The sequence below is a fragment of the Canis aureus genome, chromosome 24 (genome assembly GCF_053574225.1).
Source record: "Canis aureus isolate CA01 chromosome 24, VMU_Caureus_v.1.0, whole genome shotgun sequence".
In the NCBI taxonomy this organism is placed as follows: Eukaryota; Metazoa; Chordata; class Mammalia; order Carnivora; family Canidae; genus Canis; species Canis aureus.
Genome location: NC_135634.1, coordinates 4,909,667 through 4,927,389, shown reverse-complemented (window position 1 = coordinate 4,927,389; position 17,723 = coordinate 4,909,667). Strand labels below are relative to the sequence as shown.

The 17,723-nt window shown below is 39.8% G+C and overlaps 1 protein-coding gene and 2 long non-coding RNA genes across 33 annotated transcripts in view; 1 reads left to right on the top strand and 2 right to left on the bottom strand.

Annotated features, from left to right (window-relative positions):
• The window catches only part of SERTM1 (serine rich and transmembrane domain containing 1), a 37,580-nt gene that overhangs the window by 3,291 nt on the left and 16,566 nt on the right, over positions 1-17,723 (top strand). For 10 of the 31 annotated variants that reach the window (XR_013362758.1, XR_013362759.1, XR_013362754.1 and 7 more), the window contains 3 exons: positions 10,280-10,380; positions 11,515-11,572; positions 11,789-11,812. Coding sequence is in view for 4 of the 31 variants with exons in the window: in XM_077868051.1 (XP_077724177.1) it covers positions 10,280-10,380; positions 11,515-11,572; positions 11,789-11,812 (183 nt within the window). In the remaining 27 variants the exon portion in view is untranslated. Of the gene's footprint in view, positions 1-7,876; positions 8,062-8,171; positions 8,668-8,750; positions 9,034-9,657; positions 9,767-9,858; positions 10,170-10,279; positions 10,381-11,310; positions 11,423-11,510; positions 11,573-11,788; positions 11,813-16,167; positions 16,361-17,723 lie in introns of those variants that run through there. The other 21 variants (XR_013362757.1, XR_013362756.1, XR_013362755.1 and 18 more) reach the window with 16 other exon arrangements.
• LOC144295682 (uncharacterized) overlaps positions 1-17,723 on the bottom strand; it is a 137,842-nt gene that overhangs the window by 106,635 nt on the left and 13,484 nt on the right. The window lies entirely within an intron of this gene.
• Positions 6,478-9,590, bottom strand: LOC144295681 (uncharacterized). The gene is made up of 2 exons (XR_013362760.1): positions 9,077-9,590; positions 6,478-8,944 (listed from the first exon to the last, which is right to left on the bottom strand). It is a non-coding gene; the product is annotated as an uncharacterized LOC144295681 (long non-coding RNA).

The window sequence follows — 17,723 nt, the reverse complement described above, 5'->3', positions numbered from 1 at the left end:
AGAGAGAGGCAGAGACACAGGCAGAGGGAGAAGCAGGCTCCATGCACTGGGAGCCTGACGTGGGACTCGATTCCGGGTCTCCAGGATCACACCCTGGGCCAAAGGCAGGCGCCAAACTGCTGCGCCACCCAGGGATCCCCATCCTCCATATATTTTTTAAGGTAACATCTAAATTTCACATTATAAGTTGAAATATGACACACTTTTTGACACTGAATGCACTTCAATATATAATTTTTCAGAAAATGTAAGTGTCGAGGCCATTGGTAATGCTATAACCATTCGTAATGCTGTAGAATACTACAGACTGGGTGGCTTACAAACAACAGCATTTATTTCTCACAGTTATGGAAGCTGGGAAGTCCAAGATCAAGTCATTTGTAGATTTGATGTTTAGTGAGAACCCACTTCCTGGTTCAGGGATGGCCATCTACTTTCTGTGTCCTCACACAGAGGAAGGACTTGGGAGTTCTCTGGGTCTTTTTATAAGAGCACTAATTTCACTCATTAAAGCTCCACCCTCATCACCTAATCATCTCTCAAAGGCTTCACCTTCTAATGTCATTACATTGAGAACTAGGTTTCAGCTTATGAATTTTAAGAGGATGAAGACATTCAATTTATAGCAGTAACCAATGAATTATAATACCATATAAATTTGGTGTCCATCACCATTAAAAATACATTGAAAAATGCTTCCTAGAGGTACCTGGGTGTTTCAGTTGGTTAAATGTCTGTCTTCAGCTCAGGTCATGATCCCAGTGTCCTGGGATAGAGCCCCACATCAGCCCCACACATCTGGCTCAGCAAGGAGTCTGCTTCTCCCTATCCCTCTGGTTTGTGCTCTCTCTCTCTCTCTCTCTCTATCAAATAAATAAGTACATCTTTTTAAAAAATGAAATAAAGTAAAAGGGCTTCCTAAATTGAAATTTTACATCATTTTCCTTCTACTTGAACTTATACTTTCAGTATGCTTACTCTCCCTGACAACTGAATTTTATAACATATTTTTGTACTCACAAGTTTTTTATTTATCACCTTCACACATTTCTCTGCAATAAACATGTATAGAAATTGAAGCTTAATGTAATTTTTAAATTTTCTTTGAGTATAAGGCTCTAAGTGTTGAAATTTTTCTTCCAGATTAATTACCATTATAGTTATTAATACTAATATACAATGAACCAAAATAATTTTCATATATTAACTTTTTACCAAAACATAAATATATTTTAAAATTTGATAAATAACTATTAAACATACAAACACTTCCTGAAAATGAAAACACTTTTTGCCAATTAATTATTTTTACCCATAGGCAAATGTTACTTATTTCTAGATTAAATTGTAGAAAATATAGGCCATTTATTATATTTTTATTTTTATTGTTATACATATGTACTGAGAAACTTTTTTCTCATAACTAAGTAGATTGAAAGGGAAGAGTTTATAGAAATGCCACTCATCTCTTAGAACTTCTGAGTTGAAAAGCAAATTTAAAAAAAGTCATACAAAGATCTATCATAAGAAACATAATAATCTATCTTCTCACAACTCAGTTTATTGAAAGCAAAGAATTGGAAATCCCCAAACTTGCAAAGTGATTTGTTATCTGGTTATTAGAAGCATTTTTTTTCTCTTCAATTTCTGGGAAGTATACCAAAAGAGCTTTACCAAAGCTTATCTGAATATAAATCATACTTGCTATTCTTTCACTAAGAGGGACTTTGTTTAATCCAAAGTACTCAGAATGAAATTTAGAAAAGTGGATATTATTAATTTCATTACACCTTTGTCCATGCAGTTTGGTTGATGAAATGCTGTTTAATTATGCTTTTTTCATTAAACTTATTTTGAGGTAACTATAGTTTCGTATGCAATTGTAAAAAATAATACAAGGTGTCCCCCAATTTTCTGTATTTGGTTGCCCCCTCTAATCACATGTTTTTATATATTTTCATCAGTCACCCAAGCCATAGATCTAGGTCGTTCAGTATATGGACAAAGTCTCTCACACAATCCAACTGACAAAGCCAGTACTCAATGTCAAATCAAGCAGCAATATCAGAATTAGTTGCTTTCAGAAAGAGGTTGACTTCACTTTAAAATCATGCTACATATGTATTTTTAGGATATTAAAATATTGAGAAAAAATTGCTGAATATGTTTTGCCAACTATATTACTTGTTCTGCAGATAAGATTTAAATGATATAGAATCAATATAATTATTTCATAATCATTTCTAATCAGCTATAATAAAAACAAGACAATAATAATATTGTTTCTTGATACTTATTTTGTAATAATGCAGTGTGATGGCTAGCTGAAATGGTTAGTTTTTTTTATGACATGAGGCATGTGATAAGAACACATGGCTCTATTTTGGTAAGTAAATTGTATATGTGTATCAAGTTTTGTTTTATATGCTTTAGCAGTGTTTAAAGGAAAATTAATATAAAATCAGAAATAATAATTAATTTTGTTATACATAGTGATCAGAGGAAAGTCTGAATTTATTAAAGGAAAAAAAAATACGTATTACTCAAACTTCACCAGTCCAGTAGTCAACATATAGCATTATTTTTTGTTAATAGGAGGTAGAAATTATTGAACATTTTATAAGATGAAATAAGATGAATATTAATAGTAATTGGAACACATATTTCATGATTTAGTAAAAAAAATATTTTTAACTATCTTATTGAAAGGTGCAAATGCACTTACATCACAAATTTTCTGCCTTAACTATCTAAAGAATCAGTAGTCTTGAAAAGCATTCCATTGATATTTATAAAAATCAACACCATAAATCTATTCTCCTTGGGCAGTTCAAAGATTCTTTTTGTTTTGGCTAATAAAAAGTCCCAGAAATGGGGAAAAAAAGAGTAGCTTTACAGGAGCGAGACCTGACAAACACTACCTGAGGTAGGTGATCAGGTCAACATCAACAGTGGTAAATCATGTTGAGTGTTTGTTCCCTGGATATGTGTTGAAAATGATACTTTACCCATACAGTCTTCCTCCCCAAGCCTTATAATTCCAGTCTAATTATGGGAAAAACATCAGACAAATCCCAACTGAGACATATTCTACAAAATAGCTGACCAGTCTTCTCAAAACTCTCAAGACATCAAAACCAAGAAAGCTGGAGAGACTTTAGCCCAGAGGAGACTAGGGAGACATGATGATTAAATGTAATGTGGGATTCAGGAACAGAAAAAGAGTATTAGGTAAAACACACAAAATATGAATGAAATATGGGTTATAGTTAATAATATTGTAACAATATTGGTTCATTAATTATAAAAATATACCATAATAATGTAAGATATTAATAACAGGAGAAACTGGGTATGCAGTATATGAGAATTCTGTACTGTCTTCACAATTTTTCTGCAAATATAAAATTGTTCTAAAATTTAAAAACTTTGGTTCTTAAAAAAAGTACGAGATAAGTATCTTGAATACCTAAAGTAAAAAAAAAAAAAGAATATAAAAAATGTTTTTAATCTTCAGCACTTTTTCCCTTGCTTTTCTCTCAAAAAATTCTCCTTTCACACTGATACCAGATCAGAAATAAAAGAGGCAGAATCATTAAACAAAAATTGTTAAAGCCACCATTCCATTTCTATCCAATATCTGAATTCAGAACATTCTAACATGTCATATTGTTTATACTTACACTGTCTATAAGATCATGTTTCCCCTTAACCAAACTACACGGAAAGCAGGGAAACCAGGAAAATCTTAAGTGTTTCACTTAATTATTTTTTTAACTTTCCCAAAATTAATATTTTGATTTATTACTTTATTTGGCACTCTGAGGTTTTATACTCCAGTTGAACACACCCTAGCAAGATTTGGAGTTAGCGAGGATATGCCTTTCTCATGTGTAGCAGAAGCAGTATTATAAATGCCTGTGAGTTCTCACTCAGATCGATCTAAGAAAAATAATTGACATGAAGGTTGATGGGTTCCTTAAAACTATCTCTGCACAAGTCCTCCTTTGGAAAGTCTTCCTATACCTTATGGCCACCTGGTTGGAAGACCACTAGAATGACGAACTATGGAATCTCAGATGGGTAAGGAGAAAAAGCACCCAATATGGGGCTTGAACTCATGACTCCAAGATCAAGAGTCACATGTTCTACCAACTGAGCTAGCCATACTGCTGGGTTTTTAATAGTTTTTCCTCAAGAGCGAATATATTTTAGTCATGCTGAAGGTTCTTGCCTAGGTAGACTTTCCCAATAGTATTTGAGGGCTAGCCTGAGAAATGGATAACAAAACTGTCTTGCCAACCACTGGGAATTCCTAGAACTAGATATTATGGGGTAGAATTCAGCCTAAATATTTCATATCCCTTTAACTCCTTCACAATTCAACACCCCCCTCCCCAATTTCTTGTTAATTCATTCAAAGTTAGCTTTTCTATCCTAATACCTCCAGTTGCCATTTTGCTGTTATGAAATTCTAATCCATGTCAAGGAAAACCTATCTTTGAGAAGTACCTAAGTGGCACATTATGAACTGCAAAGCTCCCACAGAGCAATTTAAAATGATGAATATCCTTTTCAAACATCTTTTTCCAAATTGCACATGGACTTCAGCCAGTCACAAGACGGAGATGTGGAGGATGCATTAAACTCCCCATCTGCTCTTCACATTGCTCAACATTGATTTATAACCCACAGTAAGTCATTTGGCCACACAAACAGAGCTGATGGGCAAGTACAGCACCTAGCGGCTAAAGCACACCCTATGAAAAGTGGTGTCCGTGGCATTAATATTTTTCTTCTCCCTTCACCCTGATGTGACTCACGGCCATTCCAAGTATAGTTCTACCCACTGTTCTCAGAAAAACAAACAAACTCTGAGGTACATTTTAGACTTTGAGAACATAAATCTCTTTAGGGATAACTTCAGACTCTTGCTTTCATTAAAACAGCTTCAATGCATTTTCTCTCCTTTCAAACACAGCAGCATGTGTAAATTCCTTCCTACTTGTGTCATGTCCTTTTAAGAGAATTACTTTTTTGCTTTCTAGACTGTGTGTCATTCGCTGATTAGGTCAGACATACAGATTTTTCTTTTTTTCACAAGCCATGAGAGGGCACTGTATGTTACGGAAGATAAAACAAAGGCCATGGACTCATGCAAGTAACCCCAAGGTATAATTAATGTTGGTATCATTTCCGAGTATTATCTCAAGATGGGCATATACGATAGTCATCTTTCTCTGCCGCTTCAGCCCAGCCCCATCTCCCATAAAAGCTGAAGCAGAACAAAAATTATGCAAGGTCATACTCTGGAACTGGCAGAAGGTAGACTGCGAAGTGAGAATGTTTGGTGTTAGTGTCCACCTTGTTGTATGGCTGCCATTTTGGCCCTACTGTTCCCTGGCACTCTTTACATTGGCTGCCACCAGGACCTTCCCTTATAGGAATATTCCATAGGATAGTTCTTTATAATGTTCCAGGGACTCTCATGGGCATTTTCTATTATATCTGCTCTCCACTCTTCCCTGTCAGTGCCCAATTTTTCTGCTCTATACCTAGCTGAACCCCTAAGTATCAGGCCCTTAAGAGTTCAAATTTAAGAATGAACTCATATGATCTGCTCACATGCTAATGGCTAATGTAGAGAGAAACACCTCTGGCTTTTCATTCCCACAAGAAACTTGAGTACATTTTAAACAGGGGCTTCTGATAAACCATTAATTTTTCAGCCCAGAGGAAGGTCCTCTTGGAAATTTCAAGTAAGATATGAAAAAAAGAAAATACATTTTTGAAGAGGAAGACCAGTGACTTTTAAGATACACTATTTGACTGTTGTTTCCTGGGTCCTAGCCATATCATGCCTGCAATCTTCAGAATGCTTTGGTCATATAAAATAGAGTCTTATCCTGGTTACTTCAAGGAATAAGGGAGTTTCTATAAAGGTATACATCACAATAAGAACAACTGGAATTTCAAAATTTCTGATTAACTCAGAAATAGCCAGGGTTAATCAGAAAAGGAAAACTAGTTTGGAAATTGGAAAATAGTACAGGATTCAAGGCAAATCTAGGGATTGGGTTAGCCTGGAGTCCCCTTGAGAGCAGGGTTCACTTATTCCCTCACCATCATGTGGACTCAGTTCCTCTTGCTTCTGTTTCCTTGCTGCTCTCAGCCAACCACCTCTTCCTCTCCTCTGCATGTATGTAGATTTCTGCTAACTCATAACTTTTGCTTATTCATAACTTCTGCTTACTCATAATTCCAGCCTACACATAGTCCTTGCTGTCTCATAGTCCATGGGTTGTGTTTTTAGCTTCTGCTCTGGATTTCAATTGACCAACTGTAATATTTCCAATTTGAATGTCCTAGCAGGAGAAGTTACCTAAATTAGTTAATTAACATTCTTCTTATTGAGGTAGAGCCTTTATACCGAGTATATACAGAGTATTCTTAGTAGCTAAGAATTCATTTGGCTAGTTTAAGCAAAAATTGAATTTAATGAAAGGATACTGGACCAGAGAGAAGCTCAAAGAATGAACAGAAACAGGGAACATCCAGAAGCCCAGCCAATCATACCTCCAAATTAGACACGTGAGATCACTGAGCAGCAGAAGCCATAACTTGCAACTGACACCTGGGCACTGGAAACCCAAGCTCATTGCTCCTCCCCTTGCTGGCCCTAGAAACTGGACATTGTTGCAGTCACTGCTATAGAGAGCTCTTCTCATCTCGGCTCCCTTGTATGACCAATTCCCAATTCTAGGTCTAAGGAAGGCATTTTATTGGCCAAATTGAAGTTACATGCTCTCACCCTAGCTGCAATTGGGGTTGGAGTGGACATGGGAAAAATGAGAATGTGTATATGGTCTTTTTGGCTTCACCAATTAAGCCCATTTTGAGTAATGAGCTCCGCTCAGGCATAGAACATGGATCCTCACTCAGCAGGGGACTGTGGGCAGGGTGGGAATTTTGATTGGCTGGTCCAAGACAACCTCATAATTGAAAAAGTAAAGGAAATTCTTTCATGGGCACTATTGGCTTAAAGCCCTACAAGGCACGCTTATATTCAATTTAGGTATTTATATATCTGCCAGCCTGATTGGACTATAAGCATTTTAGGGCAGAGACTTTGTCTTCTTTATTTTTATCTCCCTAGTGCCTGGGGCACTGCTTGGCATATAGCAGATGCTCCAAAAATGTCTGTTGAATTTAATAGTACTTGTGGCTCTAGGAATTTTTCCATAGCATTAGATAACATAAATTTCTCCATGTTTTCAGGAGGACCATGATTTAAACAAACAAAAAGGACTTATTGACACATCATGAAAATGTAAAAGTATTAAGAATTTTTATGACCTACTCTCTTCTTAGAGTAAATCTCACTTTCTCTACAGGGCACAGAGCTCTGACATTGTGGCAGATGGAATGTGAGAACTGCTGGAAAGAAGAGAGATTAAGCCATGAGAGATAGGATAGAGTTTGGAGAGGGAGCATCACAACAGGGCAGAGATGAAGGAATCAGGGAAAGGGAGCAGAGAACTAGTCTAGGGAGTGTTAGGAACAGAACACAAGCTTCCTGATAACCTAGATGGAAATTAGAGAATGGACAAAGTAATTCTAAACGTTGCTTTGATGACAGCAAAGAAGGAAAGACAGAACTAATAATTTTATGCACTTATTACATGCCAGACAATAGCTAGGAACTCGGTGTGTGTGTATGCATGTATGTGTATTTAAACTTTAAAACAACCTATTAATGTGGATACTATTATTGCCATTTTGTACATAAGGAAAATGAGACCCAGAGAGATGAAGTGATTGGCTTAGTTACAAAGATCATAAGTGACAGGATCAGAATTTAATGATTCTGACTCCAAATACCACAGTTAAAACAAACAAACAAACAAAACACAAAACCAATCTATCCATCTCTGATAAGACAGAAAAGGACTGGAAGTGGGATGATCATGCTCATTAGAAGCTAGAACTATTTCTCCAAACTGCCTGTGAACTCCTAGGAACTTGAGTGGTGAGACTGACCTACTTTTGAAGACACTCTATGTAAGTGAATTTGACAATTAACATTCTCTAGATCATTTATATACGAAATCAAGAATAAAGATGAAAGCAGCTTTGTCTCTCATATTAGTTTTTTTTTTTTTTTTTAACAGGTCATGGTCATTTTTCACAGCAGTCCTAGGCAATTAAGCTCAGGAAATGTCAAGAAAAGACTAAACAGATTACTTATTTATTACTTACTTATTTTGCACTGAAATACAATTGGTATATAACAAACCAATGATTTCATGGATATTACTATTAGAGAGGAGGCTCAGTATAAATCTAAGGTAAAACACGGAGGGATAGACAAATGTAACAAACTCATGAAAGTGACATGTGAACGTGTCAAACGGAAATGTGTTGGAAGAGAAGCAGGTCTCTGTCCGCCCTCTTCTCCATGCCGCTCATTCTATGGCCCTGCATTTTAGAAGATACAAAAAGATTCACGTAGAAAAGATGAACACAAACCCACAATTCCCCTGGAGGAGGAAGAGGGAGAGAGAGAGAGAGCCTTTGCTCACTTACTAAGGGGGCCTCAGAATCTGTCTCTATCTGGAGAACCCCTGACATGAGCACAACTAGCATAATCCCAGGAGATGGGCGCTGGTAAGTAGGAGTGTTTGTACAAGTTTACATGGTCACTAAAACGTGAGCATCATCCTTCTATACTGATTTACATGATTCATTTTCGTAGCCACAGGTGGACGGTCTCCGGGTGGATGCAGCAGGAGGGAGCAGATGGAGGGAAAGGAGCCGCACCAGCACCTCGCGGGAGCTCAGCCCTTCCCCAGGCCAACAGGCCGGAAAGCCCATTGGATCATGGAATGTCAGAGTAGAAGAGGCCACAGACATCGAATGATCAGTTGAAATAACAGTTTTTCAGCTGAAAAAAAGAGGAATTCCAGAGTCTTTCAGTGAAGCTCACGGGTCCCACTGGTCCCTTGGCGGCGCCCTTCCCAGAGTTCTTTCAAGGTCTGTGACCCTCTCGAAGCCGGGTTCCGCGAGGGGTTTTTACCTTTGCCCGGTCCCTGGCAGTGCTGGGAACTGCCGTCCGATTCATTTCATCTCTCGATTTGGCGGAGTATTCGGAAGGGGCGAGAGATGAGGCGTGAAGGGAGGGACGCGCGCGACCACGCTCCCCGCAGGACGCGGCTCCGGACCCGGCGTCGGGGCTCCGCGGGACCCAGGTGTTCCCGAGGGGAAGAAACTGGCAGAAAGTGGATGCCTCCGCCCGCTGCCCCCCCCCGCCCCCCCCCCCCCCCACACACACACAGGTAACGGCACCACAGCTGCCTTCCGCACACGCGGCTCCCGGCGCCAACGCCAACGCCTCCGCGCCCTCCGGGACCCTCCGACCCCGGCTCAAGCTCCTCCCCGCCCGCGGGCCCCGGCGGCGGCGGCGGCGGGGAGCGGGGAGCGGGGAGCGGGGAGCGGGGAGCGGGCCGCGCTCGCTGCCATTGGCTGTGCGGCCCGAGGGGCGGGGGGCCCCGCAGTCCCGCCGGCTCCGCGGCCCCGGCTCCCGCCCGCCCTCCCGCAGCCGGTGCGCTCGAGCCCAGCGCTCCCCGGACGGCCGCGCGGGGGCGGGGCGCCGAGGCGGGGGCGGGGGCGGGGCGCGGCGGGGCGCGGGCGGGGAGCTCAGCGCTGCTCCAGTCCGGGCCGGGCCGGCGCGCCGCGGGAGGGGAGGTCGCCGCGCGCGGGCTCGCAGGTCAGTGCGAGGCTCCCGGCGCCGCCTCGAGCGGGGCGGGGCGTGGGGGCCGGGGCCGGGGCCGGGGCGGGGGCCGGGGCGCCGGGCCCTGGGGGCGGGCTCGCCCTCCGCGGGGAGCGCCCTGCCTCCTCTCCTGGGGCGGCCTCCGCTCCCTCCGAGCGCCCCCCCCGCCGGCTCTCCGCGGCTCCCAGGGGTGTGGCTCCGTCCTGGGAGCCCCCTGAGTGCATCCCCTCGGCGGCCAGCAGGCTCCGCGGGTCGGCGGTCGCGATCCTCGGGAGGACCCGGCGGGGCTGCGCAGGGCCGCGGCCCCGGGACGACCCGCTCCTGTCCCGGACACAGCCGGGAGGATCTGCCCTCGCGAGCGCTGCTGCGATTGATTGATTGATTGATTCCGCCGTCAAGTGTAGGCAGTTCCACACTTTGCGGAACGCGCTTCTAGGTGCATCTGTTTGCTTTTGCCTTTGTGGTGTGTGCGGTCACCTCTGTTTGTTTTGCTTCTATCTGGGTTTACAGGGTCGTCTGTCCCCTCCGGGCACTCCCCGCGTGCACTGCCGGCCTTGCACCTTCGCGCGCCCGCAGAGCCTTTGCACCCGTCTTAGGTGCTTCAAATCCGGGTAAGTTTTACCTGGCGGTGAACACTTGCGTTCCCCAGCGGTGGTTTCTGAGTTCCCGAAAAACCTACTAGACCCCCCCCCCCCCCCCCCCCCAGCTCCCGGAATGCTGTCTCCCTGCCGAGGTGCTGGATTACGGGCGCGCTGAGCTCTGCTTAGCCGAGGGGAGTCCCTGCGGCCCGCGCCGGGCAGCGCTCGCAGAAGCCGCGGGTTGAGGACCGGGCTTGCGGGCTCCGCCGCGGGGCCGCCCGGCTCGGCTCTGTCCGCCTCCGGAGGCACGGCTTGTTTCTTAACCTCCTTCATTTCCTCTGCCTGTTAAATTTCCTTTGGAAAATTCTTTGCTGAAGTGTTGAAGTAGTTAGGTGGTTCTTTGCGGCCGATAGTGTATTCCGAAGGCTCTGGACATTCTCAAAGGCATCGCATTTGTTGGGGCCCACGCTACAGGTGCAAAGGGCGCAGAACGGGCAGTTACGGTGTCCCGGGGCCAAGCTGAGGGACCACCTCTTACAGGGTTGCTCCTCAGGAGCTTTTTGCTTTAGATATTTGTAGATTCATTGTCAGACAGCAGCCCATCAACAGGAAAAAAGGCAAGTGATACCTTTCTCTTAAAAGGTTTACTTCTTAACGCAGCCTTGCTGCCCAATGCACCCACCTTAAAAACAAAACAAAACCAACCAAAAAAACCCAACGGGTATTTAATTAGTTTAAGGTATGCAACTAATCTGAGTGTTCTAGGTTATTTGTAATCTAGCTCCTACAGATTCTTGCCTCTATTTTGTAACTGAAATGCTTCATTTCTCCAAGTATGGAGGCGTCTTACCCCTATCCCCACCTCTCGAACACGTACATACTTTATAAGCAGCACCTAGTCGATCCCTTAATCACGTTGCTTTTTTGAAGCGTATATTGGTGAGTCTGCCTTGTAACCGAGTTGCAGTGCCACCACTCCCACAGGACATGTCCTTCAAATGCTGGGCATTGTGGGGATGGAGAACCATCTGCCAACCTCCAAAGTATTCTGGGAATACGGAATTCCAGAAAACGGGTGGGGTATTACATTTTTGTGTTTTGATTTTGAGGCTTATTATTTATTTGGCTTATGTATTTATTATTTTTGATTCCTTTTACATAAGGCAGAATGCTCTGAAGAGATTGACACATGTTCATGGTTCTCATTAAAGAAGCTTCATGTAAGGTAAGATCCATTCCATTTTCCCTGCTGTTAGTTCAATTCAACAGATTTTATTGGATGTCTATGATGTGCACAAGCTTGTCAGGAGTTAAGGGATAAATAATGGTGTGATGACATGTGGCATCAAATCCATCAGAGGATTTATTTGCAGGTTTCCTAAGAGGTTTCTTTTCATTTTTTTTTCTTTCTCTTTTTCTTTCTTTTTTTTTTTTAATGAAGGCAGATGAAGGAGGACAGCGATTGGTAAGAATGTTTAATCATACTAATCATTAAGTAATGTCATACATCTATTCTAAGAATGAAAGATTAACCCATCCCAAGCAAAACTCTCTGATTTGGCCTCTATTTAGATCTAGTCTCAGCCCATTTGATAATATTCCTTCTTCTCTAGGCTTGCTCTTTTCCCTGCACTTTATTTTAATATCCTTTTTAAAAAAATTGTAGACTTTATTTAAACACTTTTATATTTAATTTGTTATTAGGGAGAAGCAAAATGTAAAATTATGACTGAATTTTTGTGTTTTGCTCCTTTGAGTTTATTATTTATTTATTTATTTTGAAAGATTTTTATTTATTTCTTTATGAGAGACACAGAGAGAGGTAGAGACACACACAGGCCGAGGGAGAAGCAGGCTCCCTGCGGGGGACTGGATCCTGGGACGTGATCCAGTATCACAACCTGAGCCCAAGGCAGACTCTCAACCACTGAGTCCAATCCAAGTGTCCCTCATTTGAGTTTTTTTAAACAGTAATTTAAGAACCTGGAAAAATACATTCTTAAAAGGCCCTTGACATCAGGTACTGTGGTAGGTCCCACTTGCCTGGCTCTTGGCAACCATGAGCCATTCAGTAAACATCTGTTAAATGAAGCTAGAAGTCAAAAAGTACTGTTACAGAAGAATGCCATTTTCTTCAAATACATATGTGGAGCATATTGTATTATTATATTGCTATGTTAATATAAAGCATCACAGGCTTAACTTTTATTATTATATATTATTCCTGATGACAGCTAAAAAAATTTTTTTAAAAACCTTTAGTTAATAGAATAGGGAACCTAATAAAGAAGAAACTGAACTAAGTGCATGAGTTGGCAGGATTCCTTCTAGCTAACGGATGTACCTCAAGAAATTAAGCCACAAGTTAGGCACAGAAGTCTATGATACATGCACATGTGGACCAGCCTTTGATTTAGAACTCAGGAAGTCTATCTATGCATTTACTGATCATTTCAGATACACGGTAGCAGGCAATGAGCCAAGTTCTGGGACCTCTTCAGTTTTGATTCGGATTTGTGGCAGATTCATTCATGGGATATAGTGTTCTGAGTTGCTCTGTCATAGGACACAGAATGCCTCCTTCAGCAGTTCTTTATGTATAGTATCTATGCTCATGTTCACATTTGGAGCCAGGAAATCATCACTATTTAGTCTAAGTTTTTTTGGCAACAGCAACAACAAAAAATGGAGATTTCTGAATAGTTAAGTAGCCCTATACAAGTTAACAGTATCTCTAAGCATGAAACACACAACCAAGCCAAAACAGTGCCAATATTTCAAAGCTCTGAATTTGTATCAGGAATAGGATAGACTATCATTAGTTCCTAACTTTTAAATTTTCATCTACTAAGTTATATTAAGATAGGAGATCAGTCAGTCCAGACTTAATAATTTGCATTACGGGCTTGATTGTTGATGCCATGATATTGTTGATTCTTTGATATTGCTAAGGATAATAGTGAAAGGGTCTGGAAGCTGTAAGCTTCTAATACTTGTTAAACAGGATAACTTATGGTAATAGGCCTGAATACAATTTTTGATAAGGATAAGATGGCTATAAGGACCTGTTTCAAATTCAGAGAGACAGAAAGATGACTTACACCACAGTTAAAACACTAAGGCCATTCATTCAACATACAGATTCACTCCTCAGGGAAAGCCAAAATAGCAGCTTTCCTGATTAATTTGCCACACTACTCTGGCACTGATTAGAACTGCCTGGGAATCTATTAACCATTGCCAATTAAACTGGTATTGTTCTTACCCACTTTCAATTTCCCCATGACCAGGACTATAGCAACTGGATCTATTCTCTTCTTAGATAAAACATTCACAATATCCTATGAAATGCAACTATAATACAAAAAGCATTTAAGCCCCACTAGGCAGATTGACTTTCTTGTCTCAGCCAGAGAATCTTAAACTTTGAAAGAAAAGGTACCTATGAACCATTTCAAATGTTTTGTATAATATATGCTGGTAGTATATGTAAGTATATGCAGTACAATAAAAGGAGGAGGAGGAGTGGGGATGGGAGAGGGAAAAAAGAGGAGGAGGGGAAAGAGTTCTGGGCTTAAAAAAACCACTCAAATAATTCATCCAACAAGTAGTAGACATTCCTTGCTATGACCCAGAATATCTTTTATATACCTGGCACATGATTTCTCTACATATGCTGTCATTAAATTTTATTTCTATTTTTTCTAATGAAAACACCTTTATTGTTTTTTTTCTGATTATAAAACAATATATTTTCTTTGTATCAAAATTTAGATACATGCACAAAATAGGATGTAAACAAACATACATCACCTGCTAAAAAAAATGTTAACAACTTGGTGCATAACCTTGTTTAGTTTATTTTTGCATGCCTTTGGCTATACATGAATTAAAGCCAACCATTGTGTATGTGTGCCTAGTAGTAGTAGCAGTACTAGTAGTTGTTGTTTTACAAAAATGGAATCATACTATACACTATTCTGAAGCTTACTTTTTGACTTAGCCATACATGTCCAGCATCTTTCCATATAAGAAAATGTAGTCATTTTTATAATATTAGAGTCCTACATTACATGATTCTTCTATCATGTATTTAACCAATCCTTGACTGATGGATATCTTCGTGGCTCCAATGTTTAGCTACAGAATATGTCTTTGTGCATGTGCCTTTTAAACTTACCTAGTCTTCTCCCATGGGGTAAATTATCAGAATGTATTATTTGTATTATTAGCCTACAATACCATACATTTTTGTTTTTTTTTGTTTGTTTGTTTGTTTTTGTTGTTGTTGTTGTTGTTTTTTTAATTTATTTTTTATTGGTGTTCAATTTACTAACATACAGAATAACACCCAGTGCCCGTCACCCATTCACTCCCACCCCCCGCCCTCCTCCCCTTCTACCACCCCTAGTTCGTTTCCCAGAGTTAGCAGTCTTTACGTTCTGTCTCCCTTTCTGATATTTCCCACACATTTCTTCTCCCTTCCCTTATATTCCCTTTCACTATTATTTATATTCCCCAAATGAATGAGAACATATAATGTTTGTCCTTCTCCGACTGACTGACTTCACTCAGCATAATACCCTCCAGTTCCATCCACGTTGAAGCAAATGGTGGGTATTTGTCATTTCTAATAGCTGAGTAATATCCCATTGTATACATAAACCACATCTTCTTTATCCATTCATCTTTTGTTGGACACCGAGGCTCCTTCCACAGTTTGGCTATCGTGGCTACCATACATTTTTGGATGAAAAAGGAAGCACTCAAATAATTCATCCAACAAGTAGTAGACATTCCTTGCTGTGACCCAGAGTATCTTTTATATACCTGGCACATGATATTTTCTGCCCTTAAAAAGTACATTTTTAAATTCATATTTAACAGTCATATAGAGAAGTACACACAAAGTCATAAGTATATAATTTATGATTCATGTATTCAACTTGAAAATACCCTTGTAAATGGAACCCAGGCCAAAAAATATATATTTACTAATACTCTCCTTAATGGCCTTCACATACCTTGGCAACCTGTCATTTTAACTATTCCTCATGAGAAAGTCCTTGGTGAGCTTGCTGACCTCAATTTCCATGAGTCAGGTCCAAGGTTAGGGGGCACTGTGACTTTTAGAGTGACCAGGAAATATTAATGGGTTCTCAGGCCTTCAAAAGGTCTACTTTTGTTTACTTGCCAACAAAGTTGGTCTGGTTTACTGGAATCACTTTTTGAGATCTTTCCTCTGTTCCCTCTTTATTATCCCTATATGTTTTGGTCTCATATTTGGACCCTGTATGGCAAATATTTTGATTCATATGATGAATTAACCTCTGAATAACAAAAGAACCCAAATAACATGTTTTTCATCTAATTTCTTGTTGGCCACCTGGCTTAGCTCTGAATCTAGAGTAGATTTGGAGCCAGAAAAAGAATTCTGGGTTCCTTATTTGTGATTTCAATCACCAGCTATCTCCTTCTGCCATCGTTTTCCAGAAGGCATATAAACAATGACCTTCAAAATTTAATTTACTTAACTTTTGGAGACTTCAGTTTTCTGATATTTAAGGACTTATAGCTACCCAATTCAATGAAAAATGATTTCCTTTTGTGGTTGCTTGGTTGATTTTTGTTTTGGTATTGTTTACTTTTTTTTTTTTTTTTTTTAAATAGAGGAAAGTTAATATTGAGAGAGGCCATAGGAAAAGAAGGAATAACTTAGATACATGATAAATATTTTAAATCAGTTCCAGAACAAATGAAAAGAAAAAAGTTTGCATCTTTTGTGCTCATGTGTTTTTATTGCTTTTATTATTTTTCCAGGAAGCTGAGGTCTGGATTAGTTTCCTAGCACCATACTGCTTAGGATATCACTGCTCACAACACCATGGCTATGATCTAAATGAAGTGCATACAGTCCATGTACCTAATTAATGCCAGCCCTTGAATTGTTAGTTACTCACCCTGAGATATGGAACTTGAGCCAGAATATAAATCAAATAAAGCACTAAGCACACTTTGTAGTTTAGCTGATTTTTTTTTTTTTTTTTTTTTTAAGCAAGACATTCTGGATGCAGGAAGCAGTGCTTTACAAGTTCCTCATCTCACAAGGACTCATAACCCACATAATTCCTAAGGGAGGCATGTGGCTACTTTGAGTAGCAATGATCTCCAGTGTGGAGCTTTGTAGTTAAATTGTGAAATTTATAAAAATATAAACATTTCCCCTTTCTGTGCTGATTTTCTATTGAATTTTGTTTTTTGTTCTGTTTTGATTTTGTTTTTTTTTTGTTTTTTTGTTTTTTTTTTTTGGAGGTGAGGGTGAATTAATCCTTGAGATCGAGTGACTAACAGAGTACATGGCATATAATGTTCCTGAATGTACTGAATTATAATAGCCTTCCTCTGTGGGTATTGGAAATTGGGTATTGTCCTTGACCCTTTTTATCTCCCCAGATGAACACAGTGCTAAGGGTTGTGATTATAAGGGATTTAGTAATTTTCAAAGGATGGGATTATCATGAAGTTTAACTTAAAGAACATTTGAAATTAAAAACAATGTATTCTGGGGCACCTGGGTGGCTCAGTCAGTTGATCACCTGACTCTTGATTTAGGTTCAGGGTCCTGATATCAAGCCCCACGTCAGGCTCTATGCTTAGCACAGAGTCTTCTTGTCCTTCTCCTTCCCCCTGCTTACAGTCTCTGTCCACCCCCTCTCAAATAAATAAATAAAATCTTAAAAAACAAAACAATGTATTCTGTTTCACATCCAGTCAGGTCTTCATTGACTCACTATGGTAAACTCTTGTAATTTTTATTGTGCTCTTCAGAATACATTTGTTACAACTCCTCAGCTATGTTCACAGTAGTGAATTTAATATTTATAGTGGATTCTTATATCCTTTCCTTGGTTATCCCAGTAGATACTTGACTAAATAAAATTTTTGTTGAAAGAGACAACTGCTTGATAAAAAGTATGCTGAGTTTGCTCTGGAACCTAAAATGATAAATTTTATTGCCATAATTAAAATACTTATAAAATTTAGGGTGTGTTCACAATTATTCTTTAATATTGAGTACTTTGAGTAATTGATATGATTTTATATGAGATCATTTATTCATTCATTCAATAAATATTATGTTGCATTCCAAAATAAAACAAACATGGAATACCTCTCCCAGAAGCTTTAAATTTCTTCATTCCTTTACTCTTTTATTCATGCAACTATCCTACAGATGCTTATTGAGCATCTTTATATAAATAGACACTGTGCTGGTTCATGGTTATAAAGATGAGTAAAATGGTAGTCCTCTGTTTTAGGAGTTCATAGCCCATCAAAGCTTTAGGCCAACGGGTAAACAAATATAAGAAGTATAA